Genomic DNA, 20,155 nt, shown 5'->3' on the forward strand with positions numbered 1-20,155 from the left:
TCGGAGTGTTCTGCAACAGCACTGCTTATTTAAAATTGTAAACATAATTAAGCCTTATAAAGATAAGTACACATAACATGTAGACGATATAATCATATAATATTAAGACTATATTTTTAGTAGCGTATTGTAATTAACTTTTATCATCTCAAAAAATTGGACATCTACTGAAAACCTTTTTTTTTTTAGTCGTCATAAACATAATTTATGATAGTATGATTAATGATTATAAATAATTATTTTTTATATTAGTTTATTACTATATTTCTGATAATACAATAAATAAGTAAAAGTAAATAAAATAAATTAATAAATAAATAATTAATATAATAAATTAAGTTAATGCATATTAATTAAGTGCTACTCTTTGCTATTTTTAAAGTTATATTTTTTTATCACTTTTTGCCACCTTTACAAGCATATAACCGCTTTTAAGATTTGAAAATTTTTAATAATCTATAATATATCCTAGACAGATAAACAGTCTCTGTTCAGAATCGTTTTTCGTATACAATGATAACTATTATTGCATTCAAATTTAACCTACCCTAATCAGAGGTCCACCCCACCCCCTATTGTACAGCAGAGCGATACCCACTCACCCGCTTTTTATTTTATTGTATTTTATTAAGTTATTATATTCTGTCCACTCGATGAATAAAATTGTCAACTAGGTATACTAAAGTTCACTATAAAATAGGCTGGAATGAACTAAATTCGCCAATCTATACTGCATATGGATTTTGTATTTTTATATGTGGAAAAACATTAAAACGTTGAACTTATAGCGATAACATACCATAGTATTATTGCTCTCTTATCCGTTTTCGATAAAATCATTATGGATCAATAAATTGTCGGCGAATCGAGAAAATTGAAAATGTATTAATAATTGGTCAGCGAACCGATACGTCGGCAAACTAGACTGTCGGCGAAAAGGGAATACTTAAAAAATATTTTGAAACTGGTTTCAGCAAACTGAGTTTTCGGCAAAGTGGGTTTGAACCAAGAAAAATATTTTACCACTTTATTTCTCAATCAAAAACTAATAATGATCCTTACAAAAACGTATCAATAAAATTAATCAATAATCGTTTTGAACATAATAGAAACCTACCTACCGTAGATTACCTACTACATCAAATTCTAAAAAAATGTCCTTAAAATGTTTAAGGAAAAAATCAATACTTATGCTTATTTTTTTATTTTGGGATAGCAAAACACTTTGAATTATTAAATACAAATCTATAACACTGCTTTCAACAAAAACAAATAATTTATAATTTAGAACATTTTATCATGCCAAGTTTTGTGTTAACCTTGATACCAATGATTATCATAATTTATGTTTAATTGTTTATTTGTTTCAGTTACGTCCCCGAGTGTTGGATGTCAGGTAGTGTCTTCTATCAACAGTTCAACGATGATCACTGCTTCAGTCTTGTTATGGAACGTGTTCAGATAGTCTGAATGTGGACATGCATACATATATATATATATATTATGAATCTTGTATTTCACACTTTTGCATGTAAATAAAAGTTTAAATTGTAAAAAAAACACATCGAATAATACTGCAAAGTGGTAACAAAATATTGCCACATGACAGAATTCAAAAAAGATACAACCAGCGTGATATATATTTTTTTTAAAGTAGAGTGAATTCGATTGTGTGTTAAATATTATTATTTATTAACTTATTTTTATCTTTTGTCATTTTTAGATTAGAATAAATGTTAACAAATAAAATGATTATTTATAACTACAACTAAGAAATGCATATATATTATTATATAGATTATGTAACCATTTTAATAGCAAAATTACACTTTGCTAATTAAAATAAGTTTGGATCCAAAAGGAAAATTCAAAAAAGTTTATAACTTCACGTTGGACTTTGAAAATTTATCTAATATTTAATAATCCATTAGCATCTAATTTTGCTTTGACGCTTGTTTGCACAGTTTTAGTTTTTGATTTTAAAAATGGAAGTAAAGTTATAACACTATAATTTTTACAAAATATCAAAAAATGTAACTATAAACACCCTGAATTATAAATTGTTTAGTTATTTAAAGAAATAATTTTAATAACTTTATTAATTAAATCTATGAAAATGTGTATAGTATTGTTATTATTCATAAATATTATCGAATGTATTTGTTAAAAAAGATATTTTAAAGTATATAGGCACTTTTGATGTTAATATACATCTAATTGATATTCGTGTGTTTATCTTTTGTTAAGTTATGATCGATTCTTTGTAATAATTATTTTATAAAATCAGTTAAAAATAAGATTACTAAATCTTCTAAAAATTGCATTCATGTTCTATTTTATTTATGTATTTTTTATTTTAAGCCTATTCAACATTTTGGTACCTGATACGTTTTTTTATTTTTAAAATTTTGAGTGCCTACTTAAGTGTTGTCACTTTGTTACACCAGTATTTATTTTAAAAAAATATAAGAAATTATAACAAATTGTTATTCATAATTCATGAATTAAAAGTTATACCTCTTTCAATAAAATAATCCTAATATTTTTTAGTGTTGTACTTCAATACTTACATTATATTTTACAGTTTATTACTTATTTCAGAAAAAAAAAAATTAAAAAACCTCGAAATAAATGACATATTTATACTAAATATAAAAATATAACGTTCATTATAAAAAAAATAGTTGTAAAAAATTTAGCATTCTCACCAGGATTTTGTATTAATTCAAAATTAATTTTGTTTACTTATAAATCAATTATAAATTATATAAATCAAATTAATATTATGAATTAATCTTAAGCTTTTTGTCGGAGTAAAGATTTAAAATCAATTAATAAATTATTAAATCCTTTTACTTCTTCCTAAAATCTAAAAATTATTTACAACAGTTGTATAAAACACAAAAAAGGTTCAACCCAGAAAAGTGGATTCGAGTAACTGGTAAGTACCAATAAATGGTTAAATACTTTCACACTATTTTAAAGTTAAGTTTATAAGCTTCAGTAGACATAAAAAAATATTGATTGATACCTGTTTAAATGGTTTAAAACAGTGTTCCGATTTTATTATTTTTATTTCTCTGACTTTTTTGTTAACTCTCAAAAGTTTCAGGAAGATGAATTAAATTACGTATATGCCTTTTATTGGAGTGATGGACTATGTTTTTATTATTCATCAAACATTTTTCCCTATAATATTGTGAGTATATTAATTAGTATTTATACTAAAATATCTTTGTCTTTTACATTGAAATATTAAACATAATATTATACAGCTTTGTACTTATCAGATGAAATATTATTAAGCCATTAACATCTACAAATGTAATTGAATTTAATCTGTATGCGTGATACAAACTAAAATCAAAAAGTTATAATTACTAGCTGAACCCATGTACTTCATATCCCGTTTAAAATCTTACCTCTTAAATATCTCAAACTATGTGTTAAATTCGTTTTCTGTGATTATGTGAGCAGTATATTTTTATACATATAAAAAGATAATGGTTAAAATATACTAATTAATAATCTTACAACGATATTCAATTTGATTTACAATTATGTAATTTTATTCATTAGTCTTTATATAATATATACATAATATAGATAATAATAAATAATATTAATAAAAGAAAAAAGCAACCATCTATAAACAAAAATGTCCATAGTGAATTTCAAAATGTTTGTTTGAGCACCTCTCGGGGTTAGGTCCATCGCTATTTGACTAAGCCTATCTTTTTCTCATGAGTCTAATATAATATCTTTGTACCAAATTTTCGTCACAATCGGTCCATCTGTTTAGGAATGCATACAAGACAGACAGACCAACAGAAATCCATATACACACATTGGAAACCTTTTAAATGATTAGTGTTTCTCTATTATATTATGCATGTCATATAGGTACACATAAACCTTTCTGTTGAATCACTCTATCAATTTAAAAGAATCGCATCAATAGCGATTGGGTAGTTTTAAAGATCTAAGCATACAGACACACAGGGACAAGCTACTTTGTTTTAATATAATATATATATGTATATATATTCTTTTATAAAATAATATATATATATATATGTATATATATTCTTTTATAAAATAATAATCATTCAAAAATGCTTAAGTTAAAATATTGAATCAAGTATTTTTGTAAAAATCCATGTATTGTGAAAAATTAAATGTTCAAATGAAAAGTGTATCAGCTGTTGTGCTAACATAGATTTGATATTATAGTTAATATACTATATATATACTATAATATACTATCATTATAGCTTTAAAATAAGAAAACCAGCTGCCAAGTTCATCGATCACATTTTATAAAAAAAAAAATAATAAAATAATATTTCGAATTCTGAACGGAAAGAGAATGATATTGGTTTTACAACGATGTGTATTTTTTTCTATAAACATATTTAAGGGTGGTAAACGTGGTATAAATGTTTTGTGTAGCATGTGCATTAGATTGTAAAATGAGTGTAAATTAATATATTTATATTATACTGCATGATGTCATCACTGTAAAATGTTTATAAATTTTCAAGAAAATCATGAAATACAAAAAAAGAAAATATCATACTAAGTACATATTTATTTATTGATAAAAACTATGATTTAAAAATATCTTCGCTATTTTTCAAACGTAAAAAAATATCAACCTTAGTAGTTAGTAGTTAAACTATTAATACGTTATATTAGTTTTCAAATTTCGAAATAAAAAATGAATTTTTGCTTGTATAATATAGATTTGTACCTCAATAAAACTCTGTCTAGGTATAGTTTTACTGTAAATTAAAGGCAGACAAATTAATTTTGAATTCTATAAAATACATTGTTTAATATTACTTAGTAACTAGTTTTTTTTTATATTTACTATAACTTATCTATTTGCTTACTTTTTTAAGTATTATTAATTTAAATTACATCTCAGTACGAGCATCGCAGTAGATTCCATAAAAAATTTTTTCTTAAAGAATAGATCTAACAAAATAATTTAAATTGCGTTGTATATTTTGAAAAACATGTTTTATAAAACCTAACATCAATATTAGTTTTAAAAGTTCAGTGTTTCAAGTGTTTGATTATAATTGTAATACATCTAGGATTCCAAAAGCAACACACTTATGTACAATTATATTTTTGGATTTAGCTGAATCTGGCCAAGGTAACAAAATAAATCCAATTAGTCCAATTAGTCGATAAGTTAATAAATGATTAAGGTTCAAAGTACAATAGTGATCTTTAATTAATTGTTATTTTTTTTTTTACCTTGGATTCAACGATATCAAAGTTAACACTAGACCCTGGTCTTTACAATTATTGGAAAAATAGTAAAACCACCAATACATTGAGGAGCTATATCTCACAAACCAATCATCGAAAAATAAAAACTTTAACACATAAATTCACGAAAAAAATAAAATGGTTTTATTAATTCATGAAATTTTAATTATATGTTACCATTTGAAAATCAAAAGTTTATAGTGGTTTCAACAATAAATATAAGGATGAAAAAAATTTAAATATTATACGGTTTTAGAATAACATAAATCTAAAAGTTAAAAAAAAAATTCAAAAAAAGCTAATACTTTTCGAGATAATTAGTGTACCTACCTAAATGTACCACTCTGTGTATAAATATAAAATATATAATAAATAATTTAAATTCTATAAGGTACTAACACATTAATACATTAAAATACTATTTTTGTTAGACATCAGAGTATTACATAGGGATTATAATATAATATTATGTAAAAAGCTTAAATGTATTAATATGCCTAGAACGGTTCAAATGTCATTGGTTCGTCTGAAAACTCTACTTACTAATTTATAGTTGATGTCATATTTAGTGCCGAAAGTTAAAATAATATTGTTCAGTGTGGTAAATTTCAACTGTGCATAACTATAGGGGATTAAAGGGCACTGTGATATCCAGGTCTAAGGACACAACAATAGTCCCATTCAAAATTTCAATTTATTTTGTGATCTGAGAAAATTTCATTTTTATTTCTTTTAAATATTTCATAACTTATAGATTTGTTAACTCTTATTGCTAAATTCTCACAAACTCAAAATATGAACACCTAAAAAAAATATCAAACTTTCATTTTTAGACTAAACAAGTGATTTTTTTCATCTGTTGTTTTTTCGTTTGGTGGAAATGAGATTTAGTGCGGAAAGAAAAAATTGGATTTTGTTAGAAAAAGTTAATACCCTTTTTAATATTACTGATATATCTTATTGCGTAGATATTATAAGCCATAAGTCTCAAAAAAAATCTTTGTTCAGAGCAAATACCACAATACTGTGTAGGAGAGCTGTATATTTTGCTTTGGGCGAAATAAAATATTCCGAAGTTACGCTTCTGCGTCTCAGAGTTTAGTACAACTGAATAAGCTATGGTTGTATATAAAACGAGGTGACCTATACCGAAGGAGAGATAATTATTGCACTGTGTATTTCGTATGTCAATTTAATAAATGTTGTAAATAGGTTAGATACTCCAACGCAGTATGAAACTTCAGAAAATATAAAGTTCACTGTATAAAACAGCACATCAGTTTTTATTATCTTTGTATCCTAAACACGTAATGCAACACAAGAACTCTCTATAAAACAGAAATGCCAAAGTTTCGATTTATGTATCAAAGGACTACATAAATAGGTAAGTTTAGTAATAATACTTGTTATGAAATATAAAAGGATCTCTGTGAAATTGTGTTTTTTATTTAAAATATGTAACACAAATAGATCACTGTACGATAATGTTATATTATTCTCTGAAATATTAATTTGGTATTTACCATATCGATATTATGAGAAAGAAAAACTGGGATAAACGACAGGGAAGTAAAATTAATTAAAAATTAACACAAAATCTCCTGTGCTATTTTATTTTAAGTTCTTTATTTTAAACTTTAAGGTATATTTTTCTTAATGATTTATTTTCTATTTGAAATTAATATATTAGTTAATATTATATAATTAATGCAAGATCCCAATTTAGTTCATAACTATACAGGGATTATGTCATTTCACAAGTGATTTTTAAACGATTATGAATCAAAAATATAAAAACATGGAATTTCGAAATACCGAAAGGACGTATACATTTTTTTTTTTTACCTTGTTTTGTCTCAATATCAAAATTTTTAACCAAGCAGTTGTACCAAAAGCAAAATTAATTAATTTTTGAAACGATAACATGTATGCTTTTAAATGGTTCACTAATTTATTAACTACGATCCTCCAAAGTTTAGTTAATTCATTAGAAATATATAAGAAATAAATGGAATGAATTTCATTTTCAAGAGATAAATATATGTATGTATATATATATACTTTTTTAAATACCTTTTTGTACACCTAAAATTTCAGCCCAGATATTTACTTTTGGAGACCATTGATTATGTCTTTGTCTTAAGATATAGGGATTAAATTCAAGACCAATGATAACAGTTTTGTGAATTCACTATTAAAATATAAAGTTATTTAATTATGGGCTTTTCATTAGTGTTCAGAATTATAGTTTAATAGGACATTTTATTATGAGAGTTGTTTTTTACTTTTTAGACTTATAATGCATTTAATTAAGGAGTGAGATAATTTTTTGTTTGTATGGTTTGATTTATAAATATTTTTAACTGTTTGACTGTTTAATGTTTCAGATTAAGAAAATATTTGATTATTTATTTTTACTACAACTAGGCCATTAGTAAGAGAAACTTTTTTTGTTACATTTTTAGTATTTTAAGTATACATTTTCTATATTAAATTAAATTGTACAATTCTGTTTTTTTTTTTGATTATTTAAAACACGCTTAAAATATATTTAAAGTTTAGACAATCGTATTAAATAATTATTTTCTTCCGATTTGAAAATAATGTTTATAATTTATTCATCAGACATATTGCTAACAAATTTCTTCATGAAACTGCATGATAGTGTGTGTCAAAAAAAAAAAAAAACGAGATGAATCATTGAAATAGTTCAAAAGAAATATACAAAAATATTATGATTTAAGCTTGCCTATTTTCAATGATAATTTCTAGGCATTCGAAATCATATGAGATTAATTAAAATTCTAACCAAAGTGTTATAGGTATGTATAATAAATAATCAAATAATTTTAAGATTCAAATATATATTATTCCATTTTCATATTTAACATTATTCGTAAATTAAATTTATATCAATTATTTGAATATAAACCATTAATTAATTTAGGTACTTTTTTTTTATTATTTATTAATTTTATTGTGTCAATACACCAAGTATTTTTACAATGTTATAAATTTACAATTTTGATTTATTTAGGTACTTTAGAATACTGTAGTTATTAACTTATATAATAATCATATAAATAAATATAAAAATATAAATTTTTATTTGAGGTGGATTTGATACTTACATTACGTTTAGGTAACATAATAGCTATAAAGTACTTATTATAAGCGCAACAACCAATTTATAAAACTTTTTCTCAAAGAAGTATTTTAAATTATAAATATCAGCCAAAAAAAAAAAATACTATTAATTCAATGTCTAAGGTTTTTTTCGTGAAAATAAAATATTAAAGAGAACAATTTAAGATAAAAATTAAATTGTTGTGTATAAAACTAATGAAATAATATTAAATAATAATAAATACAACTTAGTCAACACTTAACTATAAATGATTATGAAAAAAAAAACTGTCAATCTTCATTTAAAAATCGTCATGTTAATATAAATTTTTAAATCATAAGTTAAATGATAAAATGTATTTGACATTTCATTATATTTGAATTTTTTTAGATTTTGAACGAAGTGATGAATGTATTGATTTTACAAAGATGTGTTTTTTTTTTTTTGTGTCTGTGTACAGCATAACTATTCGAAATAACGCTTCGATTTCAAACTTTGGGGGTGGTTTCCGATGTAAAAGTAAATATCCTTAGTGCATTATACAGGTCAAAAGTAAACATTTTCCAACAGTTTTCAAAAAAATCGAGAAAAACAAAAAAAAAATGACAGAAAAACGGGAATTTTTACGCAAAACCAGTTATCGACCAAATCAATTTTTTTATAACCTATAATTCGAAAACAAATCACTATAAATACTTGAAATTTTCACCAAATGTTTATGTTAGTGATATCTATGTATAAACAGTTTAATTTTCAAAAATTGACTTTTTTTGAGTTATTTATAGACAACTAAAGCCAAAAATAGGATGTTGTGGTGAAGAAGGGAACGCACTGTATCTTCTATATAATTAAGTCATTAGTGAATAACCCAGGCGCAAAAATGAAATATGAACCGGGTAAAAAGTCGGGTAAGTCGTGGATGTCGCTCTGCTGTACAGTAGTGTAGTGGTAAAAATAAATATAATATAAAAATCTAAAGGAAGAAGCAGAGGGAATGGGGAAGCGGGGAGAGAGATAGTGAGAGAGAGACGGACAGAGATATGTGAATTATTGTAATAATTAAGTAGCAAAGAGAGATAACGCTAAACGGTGTCCACCGGATGTATTGACCAGGGATCACGTCAAGTACTCTTGTAAGCGAATAACATAACACAGTAATATGCTGCACTTCCTTATTACTCCACTACTTATATTATACTTTGATCTTTATGGTCTATGATTTACTCTAAATGTGACAAATATAACTTTTCACTTACCTTGTATGGATTGTAATGTGTGGTACGTAGAACCTCACTGCATTGGTTACGTCTTTGGTCGTGTGGATCGATGCACGTTATTTATACCCATTGATTATATTTTTACAATATCCTATCACAATTAATCACACTGTTGACCCTTACTGATCGGGATTAAGTCTCATCTACATTCGTGTCTCACATGGACAGGAAAGGATTTGATGTTAGGCGGATTGTTATGAGATTAAGCTACATAACGATTATGTGTGTGTTCAGGTTTGCTTATGTACTTGTATTCTTAATATGTGTACATTTTGTGTTGATTATATAATTGTAGTTTGATTCTCGTTAAGGTAACGAGCTGGTCCAAGAGAATATCCTGTCCGCTCCTTAGCTCTGAGAATGTAACTACAAATATACTTTGATAATTCAAAGTTTAACAAACAATGAAATATCAAGCAGCGCCCAAGATGTATTCTTAGTATGCACACATATATCCTAGTTTTTGTGATTTTATTTTTCAATATGTGTGCATTTTGTCTCGCTTATATAATTGTAGTTTGATTCTCGTTAAGGTGACGAGCCGGTCCAAGAGAATATCTTGTCCGCTCCTTAGCTCTGAGAATGTAACTACAAATATATTTTGATAATTCAAAGTGTAACAAACAATGAAATATCAAGCAGCGCCCAAGATGTATTCTTAGTATGCACACATATATCCTAGTTTATGTGATTTTATTTTTCAATATGTGTGCATTTTGTCTCGCTTATATAATTGTATAAGGCTAGGAAGCTGTGAGAAATAATTTGAGTGTGGCGGATTCTGAGTCTAGTTATTATGACCCCAAATTTTCTGTGGATCTTGATGGGTTTCCAATTTTGGTATAATGTTTAATACGATATAATTTTTTGTAATAATATATCCACTTCTGGTGCCATCTAAGTTGACATTATAAGCGTTCGTATGTCACTGAATGGAATGATTAGTGTGAACAAGGATAATGGGGAAGTGATTGCAGTTTTGGCTTCAAGATCGGCGTGTTCGTTTTCTTTTATATCAGAGTGTCTAAAAATCTAGAAGGGTTTAATTTTGAATTTATTGTGGTACTATAGTGTATAAATTTTATTCTGAATATGTAGGCCAATGTCTGATGGGTTCTATGAGTTTTTTATATTGTTGATAGCGCTGAGGGAGTCAGTGAAAATAATAGTGTCTTGTAGGTGATGATCGGTCATTATATCGAGTGATTTAAGTATGGCAAATGATTCTGCCGAGAAGACTGAGCAGTTATTTGAAATTATTTTCGATTTAATATCATAATTATATATGATTATAAAGTTTTAAATATTTATCTATTTACTAGGTAATTAAAAAAAATCCAATTTTAAACTATATGTTTTTATATTTTTAATTTTTTAATTGCAACTTATTTAATATTCTTTATCGGGAGCAGGTATAGGATTCTTTTCTAATCGTGATGATATTCATGTTAATCAATAAACAATATAGTTAGCTTTATAAATTAATTGCGTGTAAATTTTAATGAATAAATAAATTTAAATAAATGACAATGTTTTTATAGGTAATGTCAAAGTTTATTTAGATCAGTGAACAATATTTTCACATATACAGGACACAGTGGCCATTTGTAACACGTGCAACATACCTTAACACATCATATATATTTAATGAATTCGTTGAATACAATTGTTCACCATGAGTCAAAATACAGACAAAGTTTCCGAAGCTTTGATTTTGTTTTACATTTTTTTTTTTAACTGTAGGTATTTAAAGTGTTATATTATACATGATAGATTGAATAATGAATATACATAATATTGAAATTGAATTAACAGTTACATATATTTTTTTTATTTTCATGATTTCACATTCAAAAACTCATGAACATAACTTAAATAAAAAAACTAAAGGGTCAAATAATATAATATAATTAATAAATTAAGTATATCAAAATGAAAAGTCTGTTATCGTTGACAAAAAAGTAGAATTCTATCTGATAAATTATGTATAACAATCAAACAAACTTAACATGACAAAATAAAAAAATCTAAAAACTTCCAAATAAAATATAAGCCATTAACACAAAAGGAAGCTCACTTCAGTAGATAAAAAAAACTTGATTTTGATAAAAGAAAGAATAGTCTTCCATTTAAAATTTAACCAAACTTTCTTTAGTCTTATACAAATATATTACTGCCTGAGAGAATCGTTGGTTTTTGTTCAAGCAAATAATATTATGAAAATTTAAACTCACAGATTTCTTTCAAATCATGTATTTTTATATCATAATTTAAATATTATAATATTTAATAATATTATTCAATGATGTGGGTAATTTATTTTTTAAATGAGGGTTATATTTAGAAATGTAATGAATTAAATTGAATACAAACTTTAAGTTTAACCTTTATGAGTAATTTATGTCAGATATTACTTAGATTCATTTAATACAAGTAATATCAAAATATAATATTATGATTTAACATAAATTTTTTTATAAAAATGCACTTACCTTGATGACCTGACATAACATTCCCAAAAGATTAATTATAGTACATGTATTTAATTCCCTAGATGATAAGAATTGATAAAATCCAAACTTAGTGTTACAACAAAATTTGATATTAAATTATAACATCTAGATTTTCTTTAGTACTAAGAAGTACACTAACCTGAAACGTACCAACCTCTTATTAACGTATTTATCATTTTAAATAAAAATGTATACCAATTAAAATAATTATTATGCCAGTATTTTTGTTTAATCACAAATATTCATGGACTACGATTAACTTTTCATTAATAATAAAATTGGCGAAACAATCATGTCTTCTTATTTACAGAAAACCTTGAATAGAAATAAAGGATACAGAATTAGATAATTTAATAAGAAGACAAAATTTTAAAAATGCTGACGAATTGTAGATTTTTGTGACAAAGCTATCAATGAGAGTAGTTTTATTAAAGTGAGTTACTCAGATATTTAAATAAAAATGAGTAATGATTTCACTATATGCAGACCTTGCTATAATTTATAATTTGATTTAGTGAAGTAGTGAATAAGCCTCCAGCGTATTACATAGGTGATGGAATTAGTTTAGTCTAAATAGGAGGCAAAGTACTTGTATAATATGTTCTGAACATGATCAAACCAAGCATACATGTATAAAAACGCACCTGTACAATATTTTTGTTTTATTTAAAAAATATGCCATTTATTATATGATGAAATTGGTCTAGTATTAAATGATTAATTCTAAAACCGAATTGCGAATCTTGTAAAATAGTAGTTACTTCAACAAAATATTTGTGTGTAAAGGATAATACACAGTGTTATGTTTTAGATTCTGAGCGGAGTGATGAATGTATTGATTTTATCATGATGTGCGTGTTTTTTTTTATGTGTCTGTCATTACGTTTTGGGGCAGTAAAAGTGCTTCGATATTTGACTTCAGCACCTCGTTCGATCAGAAAGTGAATCTAGTTGGTACTTTGGGGGGTCAAAATTGAAAAGTTCTTAATACTTTTCTAAATAATCGAGAAAAACAAACTAAAAATTAAGGGAAATTTTTCGCACACTCATTTTTCGACAAAATCGATTTTTGTTTTTGATGTAACTTTAAAACAAATGACCATTGATACATGAAATTTTCACCGAATATTTTTATAAGCATATTCTATCCGCCATGACATTTTTAAACATTTTGACTGAAGTTGAACTATTCATAGGCATTTGAAATTTACGATAATTAATATTGATAAAAATTTATTTGTTAAGCAGAAAAACTTGAAAATTGAATACAAGGCTCTTACAATAGTAGTTGAAAAATAAAAGAAATTCATAGTCACAATTCTTTTTTATAACTTTATAAGCATTCAATGTTTGAATTTTGACAAAATACGTAAAAATCACGAAAATTCACAAATTATTTTAAGCTAGAAATTCATAAGAAATGTTCCTTTTATATCTAAGATTTGAAAATTTAATACATGGGTCCTATCATATTTTTACAATAGCAATTGAAAAATAAAATAAATGCGTAGTCACAATTTTTTTTTACAAGCATTCGAAGTATGAATTTTGACTAAATACGTAAAAATTACGGCAATGTTCAAATTATTTTATACTAGAAATGCATAAAAAAATGTTATTTGAAATCTAAGATTTTAAAATTTTTAATAATATATAATATATCCTAAACAGATAAACCGTCTTCACTCAGAATCGTTTTTCGTATACAATGATATAATATCATTCGATTCAAATTTAATTCCATCCATTACAGTAACCCACTTGTAACCTACTGTACAGCAGAGCGACATCCACGACTTACCCGCCTTTTTTTTCTGATTTAAGAGTATAATAGTAAAAATATACATACTTATAATATACTAAAGAAAATAATAAAAATCTTAGAATTGAGTTAAAAATGTACGTTGAAAGTATATGATAACATTTTTTTGTAGATCTAATTAAGTATTTTGCAGATCGTTGTAGTCCAAAGATATTTTTTTAATTTGGAAAATTTTTATTAGATTTTTGTAAATTTATGATTAATGATCAAAGAATTATTATTTAACTAAGTTTAATTTTTCTTGAAAATAATGACATAGGAACATATAATGAAAATAATAAATACATTCTTAGTTTAGACGAGTTATTATTATTTTTTTTCAAAAACATATAATTATTTTATTTTATTTTGAATTTAAATTGTTGTTAGATTTATTTATTCGATGATTAACATTAATTAATAATGATATTATTTACATAGTATTATTGTATTGATGTAACACATCAATATATTATATAAATAGTTTTGTATTTTAATAGGTACTTACATGTAAAAAACAATAATACAATACATTTTGATTATAGTAATTTATTCTAACTAAATTAAAAATATTTTTTTAGTATTCTACAATTTTTTTTTAAATATTATTTATTTATGACCACTTAAAATTTATTAACACGAAAGTAAATAAAGGTTAGCTCATAGTAATTTTTCGAGTACAGTGATTTATCATTGCACTCATATTTAAAATTATAATACGACACTGGCTTTCACCAAAGTGAGCGAAGCGAAACAATTGTACTACATCCAGTCCCTGTATCCTGTCCGTACATTTTCCTTTGTAACAAAAACTCTTTATTACTTAAACTTTAAATTATGCATTTGTACATAATATTCATTGTCATATTTTTATAAATTTTTTAGTAAAATAAATTTACAATTAGGTACTTATAATATTATTTTTAAACATAAAATTACATCGATTTCATAATCAAGTTAAAAAAAAAAAATTGGACAGAATCAACTTAAAACAGTATCGTATTTTCGAGGTCTTTTTCTGTCGATATATCCTTTGTAAACTAATGTTTACAATTGTATCGAGATACAATTTATTGTAATAAATAACATGTATTATTTGTATATTTATTATTATCAAAAATTATACTCGCATTGTTTTATTTCTTTATTTTGTGAGTTTATTCTTTTATTTAAATTTATGTATACGAACCATGTATTAGTGGATTTTGAATTGTTACAAAAAGAATGTACTCGGATTATTAGAAAGTACCATTAACATTTATCAAGCTTTATACTAATCCCTAATATTATGGCTTCTACATCATTAATTATAATAACCATAACTTAGTTTTTAGACAATTCTTAATTCAAATATAGCGATACTCAAAGATAATATGATAAAATTGAATAACTATTTACCAATTAATCTAAACAATATAAAAATAGGGTTTTTTTTTTGTTTTGCATACACTTGCGTTAGGAATTTAATTTTTAAGTGAAAATCCGTTTCACTCTCACTGAGATACTGAATAAATAAACATTAGTTTACTTAAGTGTTATGATAGCTTTTACTTCGAAATTCTCTCATTGCTTTAATATATATATTGTGTTGTCATCAATTTTTCTGATTACTTATCACTATGTATTCACAAAAAATTACAAAAGTTTTATATTTTAATACAAATTATCGGATTTACTGATCATGGCATTTTTTTTTTTAGCCATTTTCTAACATTAATAGAGGATGACTGCAGAATGGTGATATAATGGTTTTAAACCATACGAATTACCTGATATTAAAATTTTAAATTAAAATGTATGCGTGACACAGATAAATAATTCATCAGTGCAGTGAAATAAGTTCATCAAATATTTTATTTCTAATATCGAACAGCCATATAGTATCATAATAATTGTGATAAATTATCATTAAAGATTTAAAAATATATATACTATTTACGTTATAATTTAGACAAATCATAATTAATAAATATTGGTTTATATTATAACATTTAACATTAATAATTTTATATTAACTTACTTCTAATCCACATACAACATCTATGACGTTATACCTGTTATATTACACCTTGGCTATTTTATCGGGGTCAACATCTTGTCGTAAAACTTTATTTTGTAAAATAATTTAAAATATTTTTATAACAAATAATGCATAAAAAAATCCAAAAGTGAAAAGTCATAAAAATACAATATCAGCAACTGTTGAAATAAAAGCACTGTACCTAGTGTACCTTAGTTTATATGTAAGTAGGTACTTAATTTTAATAATATAAATGTATATATTTAAAAGAATATTTTTCTAAATTCATATTTATTTTTATTTAATGGCATATTTACCAATTGTAAATTAGTTAGAATTATTTTATATTCAGATTGTTTGTGCAGACAAGGTTTATCTAAATATGTACATTATATTTATATTTCTCTTCATTACTGTAGACTAAACTTTAAATTAATATCATTAATAATACGTTAGCCCTGTATTATATTTATTTATATCAACATTTCCAGAAATATATCTTTTTTAAAATTTAAAATTTAAATTTTAGGCCGCCATATAAAAATCAAAAGTTGATACTATTTTAATAACGACGGGAGAAAATATGATTTTATATTAAAAAAAATGAAACAATATAGAATACTAAATTGGGTAAAGTTAAAAGAAAAAAATATGGTGAAAATATCATGCTTTATTCACATTCAAAATAAATGATCCTATCTCTCAAATATGCTATGTACAAAATTAGAATCTCTTTAAGGAAAAAAATTAAAATATATTAGGCACAACAAATTTAATTAAATTGCCATCTAAAGAAATGTTTTAAATAATCACTAAACTCATTGGTTTCAAGAATACAATAAAATTGAGAAATTGTACAGTATAGATTAACATAACATCAAAAACTAAAACACAATACCACTGAGGAATAACCATAGGATTTGTCACACGAATGTTATAATAATAATGTTCATTTAAAGTTTTAAACTGCAAATTCACGGTAAATATGATCGTTCTGCGCATTTCACACATTGGTATAATGGTCGAAAATTTAAAAATGTCAACTACTTTGTACGAAAGCTAAGAATTTCAACTCACAATAATTATTATAAACATATCCGAATAGAATGTCCAAAGTATGAGACAACCGTAAGGAATGCTCAGGAAACCTTCAGCATCATTAAACTGCTCACCGGGTCCACAAGATTAGAATAACGTTAATATAATAATAATAGGTATTCTTAACGGAGACTAAAAATGTATCATTAATACAGAATCCTAAAAGCGAAAAAAAAAATTTAAAGAATTGCAATAAGAATAAATGGTTAGTTTTCAACATTAACAGAAACTATATTATGTTGACACTATTTAATATACAAATAAAAACTACAAATAAATATAACATAATTAAATATGATAACCATAAGTATACTAAGTATTATATTAAACAAAATTTTTATGTATAGAGAGATCCTTTTTTTTTAAATATTAAAATATTAAAATGTTATAATTATTTTTTAGGAACGAATTTTTCAAAAATTATCTTTTCTTAGTAACCATTAAGAACAATTATAATAAAATTTAAAAATCCAGTTCGGATTTATCAGGTGTATATATTGTTTTTGGAGAAGACAATTAAATTGTAATGTATTTTTTGCTGTATAAATAAAAGCATTTATTTTTATTGTTTTATTGGTCTTGAAATTATAATGATTTCTGCTTCGACTACTAAAGCCATCAGCATTACATTTGTATAGATGTACATCGCTTAAAATATATATACGAGGATAAAAAAAATACGGATTTAAGATAAATATTTAGATATTCATGTACATTTTGAATGTAAACTATATTAAATTTAGCATTTTGATTGTTTTAAAGTATTCTATTATGCTGATTTCGTTGTCTGGATTTGGGCCTAGACTTTTTCCAATAAGGTGAACCATGTTGAGTCCCTCTGTTTTTCTTACTTTTTACATCTTCGAAAATATCTTTGATTGTGACCATGGTGCCATGGGATTAGCCTAATTACCATATTTATCATAAGACATCCAAGTGCTAGTATTGTGCATAAAAGTATTATACTCGTACAACGGTTAGACAGTATTGTTCCATAATCTTAAAAAGTTAAAAATATAATAATTGTGAACAATTTTTCAAAGAATTATTGCATATCTGTCCAATTTATTCTTTGCAACTTATTCCAAAATAATACTGCCTTGAATGTCAAATTATCATCACGTAACCATTTTTTGTTAATTTTTAAAAAGGAGAACTGTTAAATTGTTTTTCAATACCTATAAAATACACAATTAAAAGCAATACATCTCGAGAAAATGTAATTTATTCATCAGTCAGAGACATTCTTTTCATAAAACGCGAAAAACTGAAAAATACAAAATTTAATTCGACAATCATTTTAAAATTTTTTTACTGAAGTAAACGATTATCCCAGAATAGTAATATATACTGGATAAAAATGTTATTATTTAGTATCCCAGCTTATGAATACAAATATATTATGAAATAACTAATAAGTAATAACAGTACACTTACATGCATTACATGGATAGGACCTAATGGGTATATTATTGTAAATTTACATACAAATATATCTTATATTTTTACTTCTTACATCTCTAGTATTTGAGTATACCAGAATCTGGTATTTAATATAGTTCAATAAGTCAGCACTTAGAACGCGTTGATTATACATCTCTCAAAATGTGAACCCATCAGTGCGGCGCGTACCTATTAACCGCGTAAATTGGAATTTTATGTACAGCGTAGTATGCATCAACGTACATTGTTTGTTTCAAAATGTGATCCGGGTGTACATTTCTCAATACCAGAGGTAAACTTAAGTTTTGGCAGTGTCATACCAATGGAACAAACAATTATCCTTTCTATAATAATATTATATAATTCATATAAATTCTAAGCATAATAATATGAGCATAACATTTTGGCAGTGAACAGTAAGATACCTACTACATTATTATAATCATTTAAACAATTTTAAAATATTATTTAATTCTATATGAATAATAAATTACGCATAGTAGTAATATTGCGCGTATAGCGCAACAAACATACAATAGGTATACTTTTAGGAAACTCTTTGAGTGATTTTATTACTGTATCAACATTTGTGGGGAATAATTATTTGTATTTATGGAAAATAATTATGACAGATTTTTAAACTATTTTTAAACTCCAAAAAACATAAATGCAAATTCAAATCTCAACTGAAACAATTTTTCTCTTATCTTAAATTTCAGTTTATTTGACAATTTCATCATTCTCAAAAATTTGATACTGTCGAAATAATAATGTATGTAGTCTTAATCTCAGTATCTTCAAAATAAATATGGTACAACTGAAAATTTGTATATTTAATGTTACGTTAATTTATTTTACTATTATATCGTTACTAAGTAACAACAGTTTTTCAAAACTTTAGTAACATCCAAAATTAATTTTAAAGCTTTTGAAAACACAGGATATTATGTTATGAATAAGATTAAATTAACATAATCTAATCAAAATCGATAACAATATTATCCGTACAAGCTTATTGCTCATTAACTTTATTACAGTGGTCTCCGCTTATTGGACGTACAGTTAAGTTAGGTTAGTATTTAATTTTGGCTGCAAACGAAGTGTGTTCCAAATACTGAATTGTGTCCCCAAGTTTTTTTTTTTTTGATTACATGAGTTGTGTCCCATAGCTTTTTTAGGTTACACGAGTTTCGTCTAATTTATATAAATAAAAAAAAATACAATAAATACACAAATCATTATAATAATATTTCAATATTACTCGACATACAATTACAATCGTTGTATAATAGCCATACACAGTACACACCTTATCTCCACACGATAATAATAATGTGCAGAATCGACTTTCATTCTGTAAATATCTTATATTTCTTAATTTGATTTATAAAAACGTTTTTATTTCAACTGACAAAACAACATCATTTTATTCTTGTGTAAAAAATCGATTTGAATTTATCAGCACACAACTTGTATAAAACTTAATAAAACTGCCGGGACACAACTCGTGTACCCCACTTTTATCATTGGGACGCAACTCATGGATCAGAAATTTAGTCGGGACACAACTCGTTAACTTTACTGCGTTAATTT

The 20,155-nt window shown here is 24.9% G+C and overlaps 1 protein-coding gene across 1 annotated transcript in view; it reads left to right on the plus strand.

The window, feature by feature from the left end:
* LOC107162280 (uncharacterized) overlaps positions 1-1,776 on the plus strand; it is a 152,979-nt gene extending 151,203 nt beyond the window's left edge. Inside the window, exon 6 of the mRNA XM_015509111.2 lies at positions 1,371-1,776. Within this exon, the coding sequence (XP_015364597.1) occupies positions 1,371-1,465 (95 nt within the window). The 3' untranslated portion in view covers positions 1,466-1,776. The remainder of the gene's footprint in view (positions 1-1,370) is intronic.
* The last annotated feature ends 18,379 nt before the right edge of the window (positions 1,777-20,155 follow it).

This window comes from Diuraphis noxia, unplaced genomic scaffold (genome assembly GCF_037042655.1).
Source record: "Diuraphis noxia isolate RWA-SAM2 unplaced genomic scaffold, SU_Dnox_SAM2 contig0002, whole genome shotgun sequence".
NCBI classification, from domain to species: domain Eukaryota; kingdom Metazoa; phylum Arthropoda; class Insecta; order Hemiptera; family Aphididae; genus Diuraphis; species Diuraphis noxia.